Below are 18,965 nucleotides of genomic sequence, written 5' to 3' on the forward strand. Positions count from 1 at the left end.
TATATATATATATATATGTATGTATATACCGTCACAACGAAGCCTCGATACAGCAAAAGCGACGCTAGAGTATCCGACATGAAGCTCGTCGTAACGAGCTTACACTGTAATCAAACGCCATTCGTTGTTTGCGCGTTACATTGAGCTGCTTCAAAAAAAAGGCGATTTTCACGATTTGAAAAAGATTCGAGGGACCTTTACTATCGTGCATGAAAAATGTGATTCCAAAATTCGAAGTTGATAATACGAAAGGAAATCAAAAGTAAAGTAAATTTATTTATTCTTCACATACAATATTTGTTAGCAAAATATATACAACATTATTATTTAATATAATGGCTTTGCAACACATTTTATGTATCATCAACAAGTTTTCTGATTTTGTCTGCGAAAGTTTCTTGGCTGTCCTTGCGAAGCCACATATGTACTGCTCCCTAAACTTTAAGTCAACTAAAAAATTTGATAATTTCTCTGCTATATCCAACCTACACTATCGGGGAAAAAAAGTCATTAGGTGTTTTTAGAAAGAGAATTTAAGTCTCATGATCACCACGGTTTCATGATGATCGAAATAGAAAAGTCCAGCAAAAAACCGGATCTAACAAATGGCCTAAAGAAATGAATCCCCTCAAGCGCACAAACCGATTCAAAACAGAATAATGTTAAATTGTTTACTTATTAACCTTGATAAACTCAACCAAATATTTCATCACTTAAATATTAGCACAAATCATAATGCTAGTAATGGAAAAAGAAAGAAAAATTCTAATTTTATTAAAGATAATTTTAATTTCCGTGAGCTTCTATGAACTTAAAAATTCAGACACATCCCTTAATTAAGTTAATTAATATTTTGTTATTTTTACCTTTCATACATGTCAAAATGAAAATCAATCCACTTCTGCGGTTGAATTGCTTAATTTCTAAATAAATAACATCCATATTAATGTACGTGTTTAACAAAAAAGCTTTTACTCAAATTTAATACAGTTTTTGAGTTAAATTGTTCAACTCAATTGTTTTAATTGCACTAACGAAAGTAACGACATATTATTATATTATATTGAATGGAAACAGTAGCGAAATTATAAAAATAATTAAAAATAACTCAAATAGAGTATATTTTACTTTTTCAATATGAATTTAATGATGTATAATAGAGTATATATTTTACCTTTATGAATTTAATGGTGTATAATGCTATTGTATATAAGGTCTGTTTTCTTTGCTTATATTTCTTGCACTCAGCTTCTTCACTTTTTCTATTTTCAACGTTTGAATAAATATACGAGTATCTATCTCGATTTAAATTTTTGAGGATTTCAAGCAACACGAACAAATCTCATATTTTGCAAATCTCATATCTACTTCCAATTTCCATTTGTTTGGATCATTAAAAAGAACTCTGTGTGACTAATGACAAATTTTAATTATCTTAGAGTTTAGGAAATGATGTGGCTTCGAAGGCAGCCAAAAACTTACTTCGCAGATGGAATCATAAGACTTGCGGACCATAAAATGTACAAAGTGAGACAATTATATTTAGAAATAATGTTATACACATTCGCTAACACATGTATCATAACGTGAGGAATAAATAAATATGCTTTACTTTTCAATATCCTATAATAACTTTTCAATATCCTAATAATATAATTGAAGAGTTAACGAACCGCGAAAGCTACAAAAGCACGCTTTAGTTTGCGTTACATAATTAACATTAATTTAATTTGACTCGGTTATTACTTACTCGACGCCGCAATTGAATAAACGTTATCGCGGATCGCCTGGCGTGTCATCCATCATTCGTCTAAAAGCTAAATTACGATTGTATCATCTGAAATGTTGCTAGATCTGATAAAATTCGCGTATTGTATCAAGAGAGATATTAATTGTATTTAATACATAATGTAAATGACAATATTTACATTATTTATCAGATATTATTGATATTCTCAATACTGATGATTGAGGATTCTATGTATGATATTATTATCGAAGAATTCCTCGATATACATCTCAAACAAAACGAAATCATAATGAAAAAATTGTCATTAGAAATTACAATTATATTCATTTTTATAAATGTTTAATAATAAATTCAATTGAAAAACAGAATATTTTTTAATCTTAAAAAAACGACTGCGTTAATTCGTTTTGTTTATTTGTGAGATAGTTCTCATGAATTGTTCCCATTTTTTATTATGGATCAATTAGCTTGTAATTTAGTTGTTATTAATTGCCTTTATACTTTTTAGTTATACAATAATCCCGGAAGAAGATAGAATAATTAATAATTGATCGCGAATATTTAGCAGTTTACAGTAAAAATCTTTTGTGTTTACAATAAAAATTCACTATAAATAGATCTGTATATACATTAACGAACCATTTCGGCCATCAAGCGGTAAAAAAATTAATTACACGCATCGCTAATCACAAAAATATTCCGAATCGCAAAAAAATATTTCAATATGATTTCAATCAGGATTCGAATTTGGAGTTCGAGATTACAGTTAATCTTTTATGGTGGAATTGAACCTAATTCTTAGAATTAGAAAAAACTAAAAAATAAATTGAATCGAGATTAAAGTTTATCTTACATTGATAGAACCAGGTCTCTGTCCGTTTCTACCAATGTAGTTTAAATTTAATCTCAATTCAAATAATTCTTCATCTTTTTCTAATTCTAAGAATTAGGAAAAAGATAGAGAGCGAGATTAAGACTGAGATTAAAGTTAATCTACATTAGTACAGGCATAAGTAATCACACATGTCATGTTGTTTTTTGCATGACACGAGATGCCAGAAGAATGATGCTTCGCGGAAAAGATTAACGTCAAAACGAGCGTTGCACATAAACGTAAATCTCGTTAAACGTCACAATGCACAAATTGTCTGTGAACAAATTATATGCGATTCTTCATAAAAGTATTTAAGTCGGTCGCCGTTTTGTTGCCAGTATCGCAGACAAAACAAGAATACCAATTAAAATATTCTTTAACCAAATTCAATTAGAGAATTGAAGAGTAAAAAGAGAAAAATTGAGATAGCGCTCCATAGCGTCGAGCGACGTCGGTGAAATCAAGCAATCTTTGGATCACTTTCGCGATTTCATTGGCCTTCCCCCATAGAGATCCTGTATCAGAGTCTAGCTACAAATGATTTTGTCAAAATCCTATGACAGAGAAAGTATGTATAATTTCTTTCTAATATGTGTTATCCCATTCTAACTTCCACTGTGTTTCACTCTATAATTTTAATTAAAGTTATAGAGTGAAACAGTTAGAATGAGATAATATATATATGTATGTGTGCGTGCGTGCGTGCGTGCGTGCGTGCGTGCGTGCGTGCGTGCGTGCGTGCGTGCGTACATACTATAGAGAGAAATTACGTAGATATATCTTCTCTCATGTAATATTTTGACAAAACCCTTCTCCAAACTCGAATATAGTTTCCACTTACGAACAATTTTATCAAAGCAAAAGTAAGAATTCTTTCTTCATATACCCTTTTGAATGGAATAACTCCGATATTTACGCCGCAGAAGTCAGAAAAAATAGGATAAAGTGCAACAATTCTGTTGTATATTTTTACATTAATATTGTATTATATTATATATTATATTAATATTGTATTATGATTTCTTACTGATAATATTAAAATTACTATCTAAGTTGAATCGATTTGTCAATGTAGTGAATAGCGCAATCATATATCATAATTCATATAAAATGATTATTGTAAAGATTGCAAAAAGCTTAATGGTTATTTGGTGATACATAAGGGATAGTAAAAAATAGAGTATAGTAAAATATAAGTGCTTAGCTTTTAAATTCTTTGTTCAACTTGATATCTTGTATATTTCACCTATTTGAGGGAGGGGGGGAGAGGAAGGAGGATATATGACATTTTTAGCGGACATGCCCAAAGTATACAAAGTGCGCAGATTGGATTCAGTACACTAAATGCAATAAATACATTACCTGAAATATGTACTTCACGTCATAACACTTGTAATATATGTAAAAGATTGTAATTATTATTTATTATTTCATATACATACTTATTATTATTATTCCTTAATAAAACTTTCAAAATACACTTTATAAGTTATTATGTCATTTTACTCTTATTTATAAGCATTATTGTAAATTTTTCGTGTGCCATACATCCCACCTTCTCCCCCCTTTCCAGTGAGTAGCCACCCTATGAGATATTCAGCAAAAAATGCAAGAATTTCAAAGTTCTTTTTTTAATATGAAAAATAAGTATTTCGAATTTCTAATTTTTTTTCATAGTATATAATATTTAATAAATTAATTTTTGTTAGGTGTGGCGTATATATCGGAATTACTTTATATACAATTCATGTATATTATATATATAGTGTTGTATTTTTCAACAAGAGATAGATGACAATAATACAATGAATCATAACATCCTTATTGTTTGCCATATTAAACAAAGATGAAATAATTACTCTCATATTCTCTTGCTGAAAAGCATCAATACTGTCTATTTTATATACTTTTTATATACTTCAAAACTTATAGAGTGGATTGTCACTCTGAAGAGTAAAATTTCACTCTTAAAGGTTGAAAATTGAACCATTCTTTTTCAAGAAGACCGGTTTAATTTTCACTCTTTAGAATGAGATTCCACTCCAAAGAATTTAGAGAGAAAACTATCTCATTCTAACTTGCTGAAGTTGTCAAAAATGACGGACAAATAAAAAATTTGTCATCTGAGTAATCTCAACTGACCGGATTCTATTACAAGGTCTCTACTCCCTCAGGTCGCATCATAACGGCGGAGAGACATGAAGATACTCACCAGCAACAGCAGCAGCAGCTCAATCTCGCATCCTCCCAGCAGCCGAAATGCTCCTTTTCTTCTTCTTCTTCTTCCTCGCCTCCTCCTCCACCTCTCTCCTCGTCCACGTCCTCCTCCAGGGCCGCCCGTTTGTCGGGACGTCGAACAGCCGGCGGTGGTCGTGGCGAATTGCACCGGGGATCGCGGCGCACTTCCCGAAATTCTCCCGCGGTCCCGTCGCGCGGAACTCCACTCGCGCTGGTCACGCGGAGTCAACGCGGAGAGTAGAGCGGCGCGATGCGGCGCGACGCATCTCGCCGGGACGCGTTTTTGTTTCACCCGTAACTCAAAGGATCTTTCGCCTTCGCAGACGACGACGAAGATCGCACACTCTCTCTCCTTCTCTCGCTAATAGCGAGATGTTACCGGTTTGAGACGGGATACTGGGAGCATAACGAGTTTTCGGCTCGCCCCGATGAGTGGAAAGGGATGAAGGACAGACAGGAGAAAGGGAGGGAGAGAAAGAGAGAGAGTGAGAGAGGCGCACGCGGGAGTACGTATGCGTTATGTATGTGTATTGCGTCTGTCGTCGAGAAAGCACCGAACGAGAACGCGGCGTGATGAACGAGAGAGAAGAGACTGATACTGATAATTCGATGTCCTTCAGTCAAACGAAAGTGACTACGATTCGCACGTCACGTCCGTCAGAGAGACAGAAAAAGAGAGAGGGAGACAGAGCGTTGAAAGGAAAGGGTTACGCGCGCGCGCGCTGCGAGAGCAACTTCCGCGGTAACAAACGCACCGCTCGAGTGTCAGCATCCGACTGAAGTGCGGCACGAAACGCGGACGGACGGGGTGAACCGGGTGAATACAGCCTCGCGCCAGCGCTACTGGCGTCACGTGACAGTAGCCGAGTGTACTACTGTGACGCAATACGCGTCGGTAATAGCGAAAACGCGCATGTAATGGTTGTTTTTCTGCTGCTCAATAATATACTCTTTGTTTCTTATTTTTTACCTTTTTCTTTTTATAATCGTTTTAATCAACAATTATATTTCTTGATATGTATTTTTTTCTGAAGTGTTCGTTAATGTTTATCTCGAACAACAGAAAACGAAAAACGAGATAAGAAGCAAAAAGGCAAGATATAATAAATAACAAAAAGCAAGAAACAAGAAACAAAAAGCACATTGCAGAACAGGCTTTCGCTGCTAATTGACTTATTTCGCTGCTAAAAATAATATAAATATACATGATATAGAAATAAATAGGAATAAAGACCCTAAACAGTGAAGCTGGATCTTCAGTACTTAAATAATTTCATATAAATTTATACTACATATCCAGAATTCATGAAAGATAATGATTTTTTTTTAAAAGAATATTGTTTTTTTTAACATTATTTTAATGCTTCAGTATTACATGCTTCATGCATGCTTCAATATTATAAAAAAAACATGTTAAAAACATCAATCAAATATGTTTCAAACAGTTTAAAATATGATTTTTATTAATCCTGATGTCCAATCCTGCAAACTGTGCTTCAAATTTAATTTTCAATCTTGAAATGCAATTCTAAAACAGAATTAGAGTAGTAATATTATAAATTAAATTGACAAGCAAGTTAATAATATTAATAATATTATTGCTCATAAATATCTTAGATCTTAACTGTTTAATGTCCGTTTTCATATAGATTAATTTTAATCTCGGTTCAACTTAATCTTCGTCTTTTTCTAGTTCTAAAGATTAGAAAAAGAGGAAGAGTAAGTTAATGTTTTTTACAAAAAAAATGTACGAAAATTTTCGACTACCTGTCGTGAAAGCTTGAAGCTTTCCCTACAAAATCATTTTTTAAAAATGTTCCTATAATTTTGTATTACTAAGTTATTCGCAAATTAAGTAAAGAAGTATTCTAATTTTGATTGCTAATAACTCCGATAAAAATCATCATACCGCAATTTAAAAAACAGATTCTTAAAGCTGAAACTTTGCTCTAGCAAATGATATAATTGTAACGAAAATTTCGCAACAAATGAAAAACTTTTGCAAAAAATTTTTTTAAATACGAAGAAACTTTTTCTAATATTATAAATAAGAATTCTTTTCATCACAAATGTGTTTACGCGTTTATCCACATAAAAAATTATAACGCAAGAATATATATACATTTTATCTTATCGACGCTTGGAAAGGAAGATCATTAATTGTATCATATAATATAAATTTTTATAAATATTTCGTTAAATTAAGAATTAATTAAAATATATATTTAAAAAACTGTTCTAATCTCTACACATCAGCTGAAATATTAAATTAAAATTTTCCGCATTAAAAACACTTTTTTAAATTGCGAATAAATAAATCTCCATCTCTTACACTTTCTCAGATCAGATGCAGCACAGTCATGCATATTATACATATCTAAACTTTCGAGAAAAGGAGAAAAGCGTAAATAAAAATAATAAATAAATCTGAGTCATCAAGTGAATAAATCTGTGCAAAATCCAAAATGTACGCATCGTCATATTGCGCTTGAAAATTCTTTGCAGTGTGTTTGCGTGAACAAACAAATTAAAACAGCGAGCTCCGGAAGGAATTGTGTGTCGCGTTACTTGCACTTTTTGGACTTAAGCATCTTCACTCTCTTTCTCTTCAATACCTGAATATATATATTTATAAACATATTTAGTACATATATATATAATTTCAAGTACAAAAATATATTTTGGGGATTTCAAACAATACGTACAGACTAATGTGGAATGGAGAGAGTGCACGGAGTGCAGCCGAACCTGAGAGAACCTCGTGACACAGTTGGTGCGTTCGGGGGAACGCTATTAGCGCTACTTCTATCATTCTATCTTCGTTGTTTATTAGACAAAAAACAAGGATAGAATGACAAATAGCACTAATAGCGTTTCTCCGAACGCACCAACTGTGTGCAGCGTACTGCGCTTACACGACGCGCCTGGCACAAGCCGCAATACGGCTCTGCCGTTCGTTTACTCTCTCGCTTTCGACGCGTTTGGCCAATTCGTTAGTAGGCCACGAGCGTCGTTGGCTGACGCGATGAACGTCGTCGTCGTTACTCTCTACCGGCAGCGTCCTCGAGGCGGCCCGCGGCTCGTCACTGCAACTCCCATTGTCACTCCAACATCGTGATTGAATTTAGCTGGCCGAATGTACGGCAGCGAGTGCACGAGCACGATTCCGAGGTGAGAGAAAAAAAGAGAGAATTCCATTGCATTTGGCGGACGCGATAAAGAGCGTAGCCGCCACCTCCTTTTCCACCTCCTCTTCATCCTGCTTCTCCTCTGCCACCGATCTCTCGAGTTTTCGTGGCCGCTGCTTATCGCCGCGTAATTATCGAGGAACGAAACGGAGAAGCGTGTCCGCTGCACTTTTGGCCGAGAGGGAGTGCAACCGACGGAGACGATTAGATGAATATGTGATCGTGGTTCGCGCGCGCTGTCCACTGTTCGCATCTATTCGAAACGACGTCGTTTTTCTCATCGTTCCCGGAACATGCGAGCGGAACGCGTTGCTTATGCACGTGTGATCATCCCGTAAACAAGCCGGTCTTACTCCACCTTCCCCTACGTGCAAACGAACGAGCGATCGGAAAATCGGCAGAAAAGTGAATTCAGTGGAGTTTCGAATTATCGACATGCAAATTCTTCTCATGTTCGCGAATCCGCGAACCCATTTTCTGCATTTGTAAACGTAGCACGGAAACGATTTTGCTGAAACATTTAAAATTTTAGCTAGATAAGGTAAATGTATCAGTTAGTGAGCAGAATCCTATTATTGGATAAAATAACAAAAATATTAAGCTTTTAATGATATGTATGATCCTAAATAAATTCGTCTTATTAAGCTTTTATAAACAAATTTATCTAGAATTCTACATATCATTAAAAATTTAATATTTAAAAAATTTTATATCATTTCGTCCAATAATTGAGTTTGGTCATGTTCATTATCTATAAATTGATACATTTATTTTTCAGATCTGAAAAATAATTGTTGGACTATATAATTACATAAGAAAATCAAGCATGATGAACAATGTTAAAAATGTTATCATTTTAGTAATCAATTTGAGCGTCACATAATTATTTAGTAATCCAGCAAAATTATTTTTAGATCTATATCTAAAATTTGTATCTTAAAGTTTTAGATAACCTATTTAATAAAATCGTCCTTTCCGTGTAATTCTATAGGATTGTCACAAAAATTCCTCATCCTAAAATTTCTTAATTTTTCCTTGATTTATAAACAAAATTTTTCGTGATTTTTTTTGGTGCTTTCAATATTTTGAAATTTTTTTGTATTTTTATTCTGATTTAGGAACTATCTCTCAAATGTTTTGTTGAGACAGCAATTTAACAATGTTAATTAACATTGCTAAGTGCTGGACACTGCTTACATTTAATTATTAAGTTGGTAATATTCCAAAATAATATAGGTCTGATGTACAAATATTAAACTTTTGTAAAGGTAAAAATGTTAATTTTCCAAAAAATTTTTCCCGTCTTTTCCCAGATTTTCTTGATTATTTCCAATTTGACCTGATAATTCTGTGATTTCCAGTTTTATGACAACCCTATTGTAAGAATTGATCGATCGTAAAATTGAATATTCTCTTCATACATGATAGATTGTGACTCATCAATTCTTACAACTACAACCACTTAACAATTATGCTTATGCAATTTTAGAATGGGTTAAAAAATCAGCTGGACGCTAAACGTGTGCGTGACTCGGTGCGTGTATGGCGCATTTAATAGTGAATTCACTCACTTGATTAGTGTACAGTTAATAACTGCGTTATATATAAAGTACTTAATGCAGTAGCATTATATATAATATAATCAACTTCGAATGAAATGCAATACATATATCTATACTATTACTCTATTAAATAATGTGACGATATTATTATCGGGTATTTTATCGTTTAAAATATTCATATGTTTTTACATTTAATTTTGCTAATTTCACGTATAGCAGCTTTTACTATATACTATTGTAATGCGAAATTGCTGTGCAAAATTCGATAGTGCACTGAAAAAAATTACTAAATTTTAATAAATTGTTTAAATAGTACTAACTTATATTTATTAAATAACATAAATATATAGACTTATTTGGTACATTTAGAATCGTTTATTTGATTTAAGTATCATTTTTTATTGAGTAAATGTTTATTTATTGTAAGTAAATATGTAGTTAGTTCATCATTCAAACAAATATTTATTGAAATTTAATAAGTAATTAAGTAAATAGTTACGTAGTTTTGACGAGATTTTGCAAATCGGATTTCTGAATACTGCTCGTGGTGATTTCGCAGTTTCTTTTTTTTTTTTTTCGCTATTATGCCGTGTCGCGGCAACGTGCGACGATCACCGGTATTTGATCGCGATGAAGAAACGGCGTTTTCCATCAGTATAAGCGAGGACGAGTCATGGCAAGGCCTTATTTAGCGGATTATATTTCGCGGAAGGTGAGACGAATCGCCTCCTGTTTCTGTGCCGTTGATTTAATTCCGATCGATTGTTTCGTTGCGCTCGTATCTTATCGCGCTTCCGTTTATTGCCGCAGAGAAGAAAGAAAAAAATTATCCCGAGGTTATCCCCTGTAGTATTTTATTTAATTGAACACACCGCCAATTCTTATCGCATGATTACACAAAGAAATTTTTAATAAGTACGGGAAGACTCAGACTCGTACGAGTTTTCATTTAACGCGGCGTAATTAATCGTGTAACATTTAATTATTGTGAACAGTTTTGCGTTTCGAACATTCAGTCCGAAAAATAAAATGTTTAATATTCATTTCTTTTTCTATATCACCCTTTGAACTTTGAAGTTTCATTCATGTTATTCCAATAATCGAGGAAAGTTCATTCATTGTGCAAAATATCGAGTAAATTTATGAAATTCTATCACGTTATGTTTTTGTAATACATTGTTTGAGTAAAGAACATATGATCAATGAGCTATTTAACTTTCCGTGATTCAACAGGAACTTTAAACAACCGAATTTTCAATTTTAAATTATTCTGCTTCAAATTCGGACACGTAAAAATGAAAAACGTTTCAAGTCATATAATTTATATTCGTGAATGTTAAAAGAGTATACCAGAATTTTTTTCCGATTTTTCTAGAATTTAAAAATCCTTTGAAAAAAAAACAATCGGGCACCAGTGACCCAATTAGAAAAATAATGAAAAAAACATTAACCACGGATAGTTAAGAAGAATAAAAAAAGTTAACAATTTATTATCATGTTAAAAAATTAACTCTTAGTACACTCGATTGTATTCATTCGTGTGCACATTTCTTTTCTTCGGAAAATTAGGAACAAGTAATTAGTTATTATTTATATACAATTTTTTTTTTAAATATACGCAATCTTACAAATATTTTCTAAAGATGTATATATAAGAATCATTTAATAATTCTTATATATTTGTTAAAATTAATCCCGGACACGAAATGACCATCGTGTATACAAGAGAGTCAATAATAATAAATTAATAAAAAGTGTAATATGTACATATTATTTTATAGTATTAATTTTTTAACATGTAAATGTATTATTATTTTACTGTAAACGTATTGTTAACTATTTTTATTCCTAACTATTCCATATTATTGACCATTATTTTCTTTATTTACGTTTGCATGTATCGCACTCGATTAACGATTATTTATAAAAATAATTTATTATTGTCTTGATAAATAATATTTATAAATAAATGTTTTTCCGAATCTTATCGAAAAATATCTTATCGATAACTTTATAATCGCAATCGCATTTCTCGCCCCATCGTATATTGTGCATTGCGCCAATCTGTATAAATGATCTTTTGTCTTTTCAAGTTCCTGCGCTTTCTAGGATTAAGGATGTCGAAGCGGCTGAGTTTCTACTGTCTGATAGCTCTGGCGTCTGTCTGCATCTTCTTCCTAGCGTTTAACCAGCGCTACAGCAGCTACCTTGAGCATCGACTGCAGCCGATGATATCGGTCAGTAAAAATTCGGAGGTGGGGATTGCTCTAAATTGAGTCACGCCAAACACGCTCTTTCTGACGGTAAAAGTCTAACTTTTGCACCTAACTCTCTCTCTTCTCTTTATCCATTTTTCTTAACATTAAACGTGAAGCGATGCACAAGGAACCGACACGCGATTCTCTTTCTCCCTGTTTTCATCTCTCTTCGTTCCTTTTCCCTTTCATGTATCGTTTTGCTATCATTTACAAAATAAATCTGTTTTTTCAGCTGAATTTTTTGCACCATTCTTCCTCTTTTTTTTCTCCAACGTGAAGAGAAATAAGAGGAAAAATAAAAGAAGTTCAGATGAAAAAATAAACTAAAAATATCAAAGGATTCTAGTAGCAAACTATGTTATTTTGTCGTTATCTTGATGTCAAAGATCATAATTTTGACGTCAAAAGACATCATTTTGACGTCAGCTTGCTACTAGGAACAACTGTGGTTACTTTAAAATATTTTGTAAATTTTAACATTTTCTATCAGAGACATCAATTTATTGGAAATCAGATCGACGTAAGTCCATGGCTTGTTTTAATTTACCTTCTTTATATAATAGTTGATGTTTGATAATTCGTATGAAATTTGATATCAAAAGAGACACTTGTAATATAATTAGTTATCGAAGCCAGGGAGTCAATCATGTAACTTTCTAGAGCGGAAATGTATGTATGTACACATACATACAAAAACTTTTCACATTTCCGTTTCAAAGAAAAAAGTTACATAATCGATACCCAGCATGTTTGCGCGAAAACTAACACTTTTTTATCATTTACTTTCACTCTTAACGATACAATAGATTCACAATACTTGAGTAATCTCGCTGCTCGCACTTGCATCCTTTGAAAACATTAACATGCTATCTAGAGAAAGAGGGAAAAAGATCATTATCTCATATCACGATTATTCCAACAGCAATATATTCGTGTACACAATGCAAGACGCACAATAGAAACGCTAAAACGTCGATGCTTTTTTTTTCCTTGATATAGGATGTTGAGATAAGGCCGCGGACCACCAAAATCCAAGAACCGGTAACGGTAAGCCAGGTATGCACGTATCGATCTGAATGCGTAAATGCTACCACTTGTTATTAATGACTATTTGCTGATAGAATGCCATTTATCATTAGAATGCCTTATCTTATCACAGTAAACATAATGTAAAGCGTAAATAAGCATCACAGCTCCTTCTTACAGATGAACTTCTTTTTTCTATTACCAATTTTTTTTCTATGTTTACTAATTTTAACATATAATAAAATGTATATAAAATGTATATAATAAAATGTATATTTTTGTTACTTCTTAAACCGTATTTTAAAAATATTATTAACGACGTTGTTTTTAACCAATAGAAGCAAATAAGATAGAAGTAAAAAAGCAGAAGTACTTTATATTTTTAAAAGAAAATTAATTCGCGTTTTAATTTAAAACTTTATCCTTTATTGCATGAATACTAAGATTTACTTATTGAATTATGTTATTATTTTGTAACGCATCTATAACTGTTTATTGTATATGTATTTTTACTTGTGTTAGCTTTTTACTAATGCATTTTTCTTGTTTTTATATTATGAATTTAAATGTCTACTTTGCTTGTTGTGAAATATGAATGATAATTATTATCTTTATTACATTTTAAATTTAATTTTTTAAATATAAAAACATGAAGATATAAATACTGTTTTAAAATAAATTAACACTCGTATAATTCATACAATTTTTAAATTTGTCTTTTTAAAACTAATGAAGTGATTGAACGACTGTAGAAATTTGCTGTAGAAATTTGCTTTTATGTGATTAAATTTCAAAATGTGAATTTATTTCTATTTATTCTTGTTTAGGATATGTTATCGCATACCTGTTACGAAGATCTAACTTTTAATACTGCATTTATGTAATGTTGCTAACAAATAGCGAGTAAATTTTCTATTTAGTAATTGGCCCTAATCTGTTTTTTAGGCGTATATTACAGGATCCACGGACAATGCCACGATCACCGAAATTCAAGAGGTAGTTGATCAACAAAGGAGGGCGATTAAAAGAGAAATGGAAAATTATGAATATCCAAATGGAAAATATGGGATAAATGTGAGGTAAAGTATACGCACCAGAACATAACTTCGAACATTGAAACATTTAATCATTACTTATTATATATTTATAGTAAACTTGAAGATTTAGTGATGGAGAAGGGTGGTAGACCTATGAGAAGCATAATTTTGACGAGTTGGAGAAGTGGCAGCACGTTCCTCGGTGATGTGGTAAACGCGCATCCGGCCAATTTTTATCATTACGAACCGTTACTTGACTATGGAATTGTACAAATCCGAGGGTCGCCACTCGCCGAAGAATCCTTGACAAGGATACTCTCTTTGTTGAATTGTGAATACAAGGAACTCGGTATATAATTTCACACATCTTTAAATTTCTATTCGCTTGAAGGCGCATCATTTAATGATTGCATACAATTGTAATTATCGTAATAGATCGGTACCTGGATTATGGGAAGACTCATCATTGGGTATTTAATCATAATACGCATTTATGGCGGCAATGCCAAGCACATAAACGCATTTGCTGGGATCCGCGTTTCGTTTCCAAGTTTTGCCGACTCTTTCCGTTCCAATCGATGAAGCTTGTACGGTTGAGATTGCACGCGGCAGAGAGTCTTTTGGCCGAAGAAGAGTAAGAAATTGATATGAAATATAACAATCATAAGAAGACATTTTTTATCTAATTTAAACATTATATTCTTTTGAACTATAAAAATATGTGTCTATTTATATTGCAGTCTAGGTGTACGACTAGTTCTACTCATTCGTGATCCGAGAGGCATTCTGCAATCCAGAAAGCATAGGGAATGGTGTCCTGCTAAACCCGATTGCTCCGATCCAGCTCTGGTCTGCGGAGACATGGTATCGGACTTCAACACGGCAGTAGAACTGTCGAAAAAATATCCCCGTTCTTTCAGGTATAGCACTGCACATATCATTAAAAAATTTTCCGAATTATATATTCGGTATTTACAAAAATTTATTTTACACGCATTTTCAAACGACTTGTTAAGATCATCACTTACTTTATTAGTAGATAATTTTTTTAATTGATACGATTGACTCAAATTCAATCTTCGTGTGTGATAAACAGAGTAGTGCGTTACGAAGATTTGTCTGTGGATCCTTATAAGCACGTACAGGAGCTTTACAATTTTTACGGTTTGAACTTTCACGTAAACGTGAAGAAATTCCTGGATACGCACACGAAGAATGATGTGGGCGGTGTGTCAAGCACTTTCCGGAATTCCAAGGTCGCGCCATTTCACTGGAGGACCGACTTGGACTTCGAAGAGGTCCGTGAAATACAGAAGGTATGCGCGACCGCTATGCAATTGTGGGGATACGTGATGGCCTTAAATTCCACTCACCAAAAAGACTTCGATCCTATCACAAATTACCGACTCCAGTTGTGACAGCTGGCAAACGACATGCTCAATGTAGATATGATGTATAATATATCGGTATAACGAACGGCAGCGGTCAAAAGTGCCGTAGTTCATATAAATATTCTGCAAAAGGTGCTAGTGGTCCCTCAGGAAGATAGCCATGTAATGGAAATGAATGTTGATTCATTCGACAGAAAAATTTCGGAATTTTTAGCTTTGGAACGCTAAAGTTTATCGACAAGAAGTTTCTATTTCTTTGAAAGGACAGAAACAAGATATGTTCGTAATTTTATATCGTATGATTAACGATCTAAACCACAGGGTGTTAGAATAAAAATCCTGAGAGCTTGACATGCGACACAAATTATGTCTAACCATATCGACGCAAATGCAAGTGCACTCAAAACATCTAAATATTATGAATCTTTCAAGAGAGAGGAAGGGTATTTTGTGTCTAAAATGTATAAACTAATATATTCATTAATATTAATCGTAATTATAGATAACTGTAAAGAGATTTGTAATGATCATTACAGTATCTTTTTACATCTTTAAGAAATATTCCATATATAGAAGAAAATGAAATTTTTATATGATTGTGGAACACAAAGTGCACCCACTCCTTCTTGGATTCGTATGAAATTATCGTTAAAAACAAGATGACCAAATCTAATTTTTTAACTTATTGATCAATAGCTGTGTTCAGCAAAGAAAGCGACTTTGTAACTGTATCATTTTTTGATATGATTAATCTTGCCCTTAATTTCTCACTATATCTAAATGTATAAATCAATAATCATATTAAAGAATCTTATAATTGAAAAGTTACTTTTTCTGTTAATGCAGCCATTGGCACATGACAGTACTACATTACGAACATGGAAATACACTCACACTATGGAAGAATATTTATCTAATAAGGAATATATCGTATTCAAAAAGAGTTTAGTTATAAACTGTGTGAACGAAATTCATAATGTTAGAATCGTATCTTGTAATATCATCGACAATGTTGGAAATTTATTTCTGCACCGTCTGACGGGAAATTCTTACCAATGTGATTCACGAAGGGACAAGAACGAACACAATATCAATTAGCTTGTTCATTCCATGGAACACTTGATCTTATCTCTTGTTCATGTGGTGATCATGACGTTTGAGAAAATGATTAGGCGGCGTCAAGGACGAGAACATGAGTTTCCATTCCACCGGCCTTCGATGCGGCCGACAAATTATTACAGAAGTATATAGACGTGACCAACTTGCCCGCAAGCGTGTGTGATTTTTATAATGTACATAGTCGTAATAGCATTGCACACTTTAGATACAAGATAGAGGTATTACCGTAAGCTGTTCGTTGGCGATTTAGAATAAGTACTTTTTTGAATCTTTACACGCTACATATTGATTATCTGGGACAGCCTGGCTGGCTGGCACACCCTCTGTTATGTATTGTATATTTACGTTATATATTATATATAATTTTGAGATTGTATTCCTCGCGTCCTTGTATTATGCACCGAGCGCTAAATTATTATCAGCTCTCTGTGATCGATCAGACCTTACCACGCGTTCACTTAAAGTAGGATCGATTTCAATAAGCGTATATCATGATATTAAATATTATACATAATAAAGTTTGGATATTTTGGGAATCGAGATAATATGATCCGCCTCTTTTATTTTGGAGGATAGTTTTATTTGTCAAGATCTTGATTATTATTTACGTTGTACCTTAATTATTATTTACGTTGTTCCATGAAACGAAAATTAACGAAATCAATGTGATATTTCTCGTACGTACGTACGAATGAGATATCTGGCGATAGCATTGCGTACAATGTTCACGAGTCGACAACTGCTAATACAAATTTGCAATCTTACGCCATTAATACTATTTCTTGAATGGGTATCTAGTCCAAGAGGAACGCGTATTACTTTGCATTTTGTACCTTAGATGTAAAGGTTCTCCAATAAAAGAATCATATTTCTATGAATATATTCGCTATTTATTTCATCTCATTTATCATATACTTATGATCCATATTTCCTTTTACCTTCCATTTTCTTTTCCTAAAAAGTAGAACAAACTTTTCAAGTAACAAAATATACTAAAACTAATTACAATTTATTTTATTTATCTATTGTTTCAGTAAGTTTTTAATTATCACTACACATCATAGCGTATATTTATAAAAACATCATTAAAAAATATAACATAAATATCATGAATGTTTCCTGACGTTTTAGTTTTTCTTTGCGTTGCAATGATTTAAATCTCTTTTGATTTTATATTATAAATATTAATAAAAAAATTTAGACGTTATATAAACTATACTAATGTTAACGATTTGTTACCTGTACATCAGATATTCTTTTAAAGTGCTAAGGTCCCATTTGATATAGCGCATCTGCAATCAAAATAATAATTTTACAATCGAATATAAAAAAGAGAATTCTTTTTTTTTCTAACAATAACATCAGCGAGGGCAAGAACCAATCAGAGAAAATCAGTATAGCGTATAATTAATAACATCATATTTTATATTTTATGATATTCCTAATATAATTTATGTAATTTAATTATTTTCTTTAATATTTACTTTCAAATAGTGATGACGTGAGACTCCGTGCAAAAACAACTGACTCATAAATAGTGGCTCCCAGGTTTTAGATGATCAAAGAGGAAATTTTTATATTCTTTTTTTCCATTTCCTATGAATTTCCAGTCCATTGATAAGATAAACTATAATATCACGATTTAAGGTACAATTTCACTGCTGAAATAAGCGACAAATCTATCGCTTTTATTTATATAGTAGCTGAAATTTTGTAGTTTCAACTGCAAGCTCAAACGCTGTTGTCTCTTCCACTATTACTTTCAAATAATATCTATACGGATCACATATCCATACTCACAATTGCATTGTTACCGCATTACAAATTAATTAGTCTGAAATTAAAACAAAATATTCCTTATATACAATATTTTTACAAAAAAAAAAATGAAAATAATTACATTTTGATATCAGATTAAAAGTTAGCAGCAAGGAATTCTCAGACATATGCTTGTCAAATTTATAATCATCATACAATTAATAAAATGTATTAAAAACAAGAAACAATCCTTACTTTGTAAAAAATGCTCAAAAAAATGTCATTTTGATGTACAATTTATATTATTGTATTGCAATTATTGCAATTATGAGCATAATGAATATTAACATCTTCAAATTTTTCCTTACACGTTCTCTTGCATATTTCTCACATTCTGAAAAAAATTATTTCCGTTAGTCTTGAAGGTTATTTATTTTAATTGTGTTATCAGTAATACATATTAATATATCAGGAAATCATTTTATCACCACGTTTTACGTAAGACAGGGATAACTATTTATTCATCACGTCTTAATTATCTAGATAATAAAGTTAACTTTTACAACACAACTTTTCTTTCTTTTATTAAGAAATTTTAGACTTACATAATTCTTTTTGAGGAATCCATAGATGTTGTTCAAGTCAAGCTTCGAAATAAGTCTTACACAAGTTTACATTTTAAACAAGTATTTAAGATGATTGATTTAAGATGCCATAAATCAATCAAAAAACATTTTAAGACATTATTTAAAGTAGCCTTGAAA

At 32.2% G+C, this 18,965-nt stretch overlaps 2 protein-coding genes across 7 annotated transcripts in view; one reads left to right on the forward strand and one right to left on the reverse strand.

The window, feature by feature from the left end:
* LOC108693449 (beta-1,4-glucuronyltransferase 1) overlaps positions 1-5,239 on the reverse strand; it is a 57,435-nt gene extending 52,196 nt beyond the window's left edge. Inside the window, exon 1 of the mRNA XM_018202398.1 lies at positions 4,837-5,239. The gene's annotated coding sequence lies outside the window, so the exon portion shown is untranslated. The remainder of the gene's footprint in view (positions 1-4,836) is intronic.
* A 2,664-nt stretch (positions 5,240-7,903) lies between these two features.
* On the forward strand, positions 7,904-15,762 carry LOC108693450 (carbohydrate sulfotransferase 5-like). Of its 6 annotated transcripts, XM_018202402.1 has the most exons (8): positions 7,904-8,033; positions 11,706-11,849; positions 12,870-12,926; positions 13,842-13,975; positions 14,047-14,282; positions 14,369-14,567; positions 14,674-14,853; positions 15,030-15,762. In XM_018202402.1, exons 2-8 carry the CDS (start codon positions 11,730-11,732, stop codon positions 15,349-15,351), a joined length of 1,248 nt encoding a protein of 415 aa, XP_018057891.1. In that variant the 5' UTR covers positions 7,904-8,033; positions 11,706-11,729; the 3' UTR covers positions 15,352-15,762. The 6 variants fall into 6 exon arrangements, with proteins under 6 accessions (XP_018057891.1, XP_018057888.1, XP_018057889.1 ...); XM_018202399.1 differs by lacking the exon at positions 7,904-8,033 and having other exon boundaries at positions 11,653-11,849; XM_018202400.1 differs by lacking the exon at positions 7,904-8,033 and having other exon boundaries at positions 11,653-11,849; positions 12,870-12,917.
* Positions 15,763-18,965: the final 3,203 nt, after the last annotated feature.

This window comes from Atta colombica, unplaced genomic scaffold (genome assembly GCF_001594045.1).
Source record: "Atta colombica isolate Treedump-2 unplaced genomic scaffold, Acol1.0 scaffold9, whole genome shotgun sequence".
Taxonomy (NCBI): domain Eukaryota; kingdom Metazoa; phylum Arthropoda; class Insecta; order Hymenoptera; family Formicidae; genus Atta; species Atta colombica.

Bases quoted from the DNA above. Each gene is read 5' to 3' on its own strand.
- LOC108693450 (XM_018202399.1), top strand. From the start codon at position 11,685: ATGATCTTTTGTCTTTTCAAGTTCCTGCGCTTTCTAGGATTAAGGATG. The intron at 13,976-14,046 runs GTAAAGTATACG...ATATATTTATAG, and splicing joins AAATATGGGATAAATGTGAG to TAAACTTGAAGATTTAGTGA. The intron at 14,854-15,029 runs GTATAGCACTGC...TGTGATAAACAG, and splicing joins AAATATCCCCGTTCTTTCAG to AGTAGTGCGTTACGAAGATT.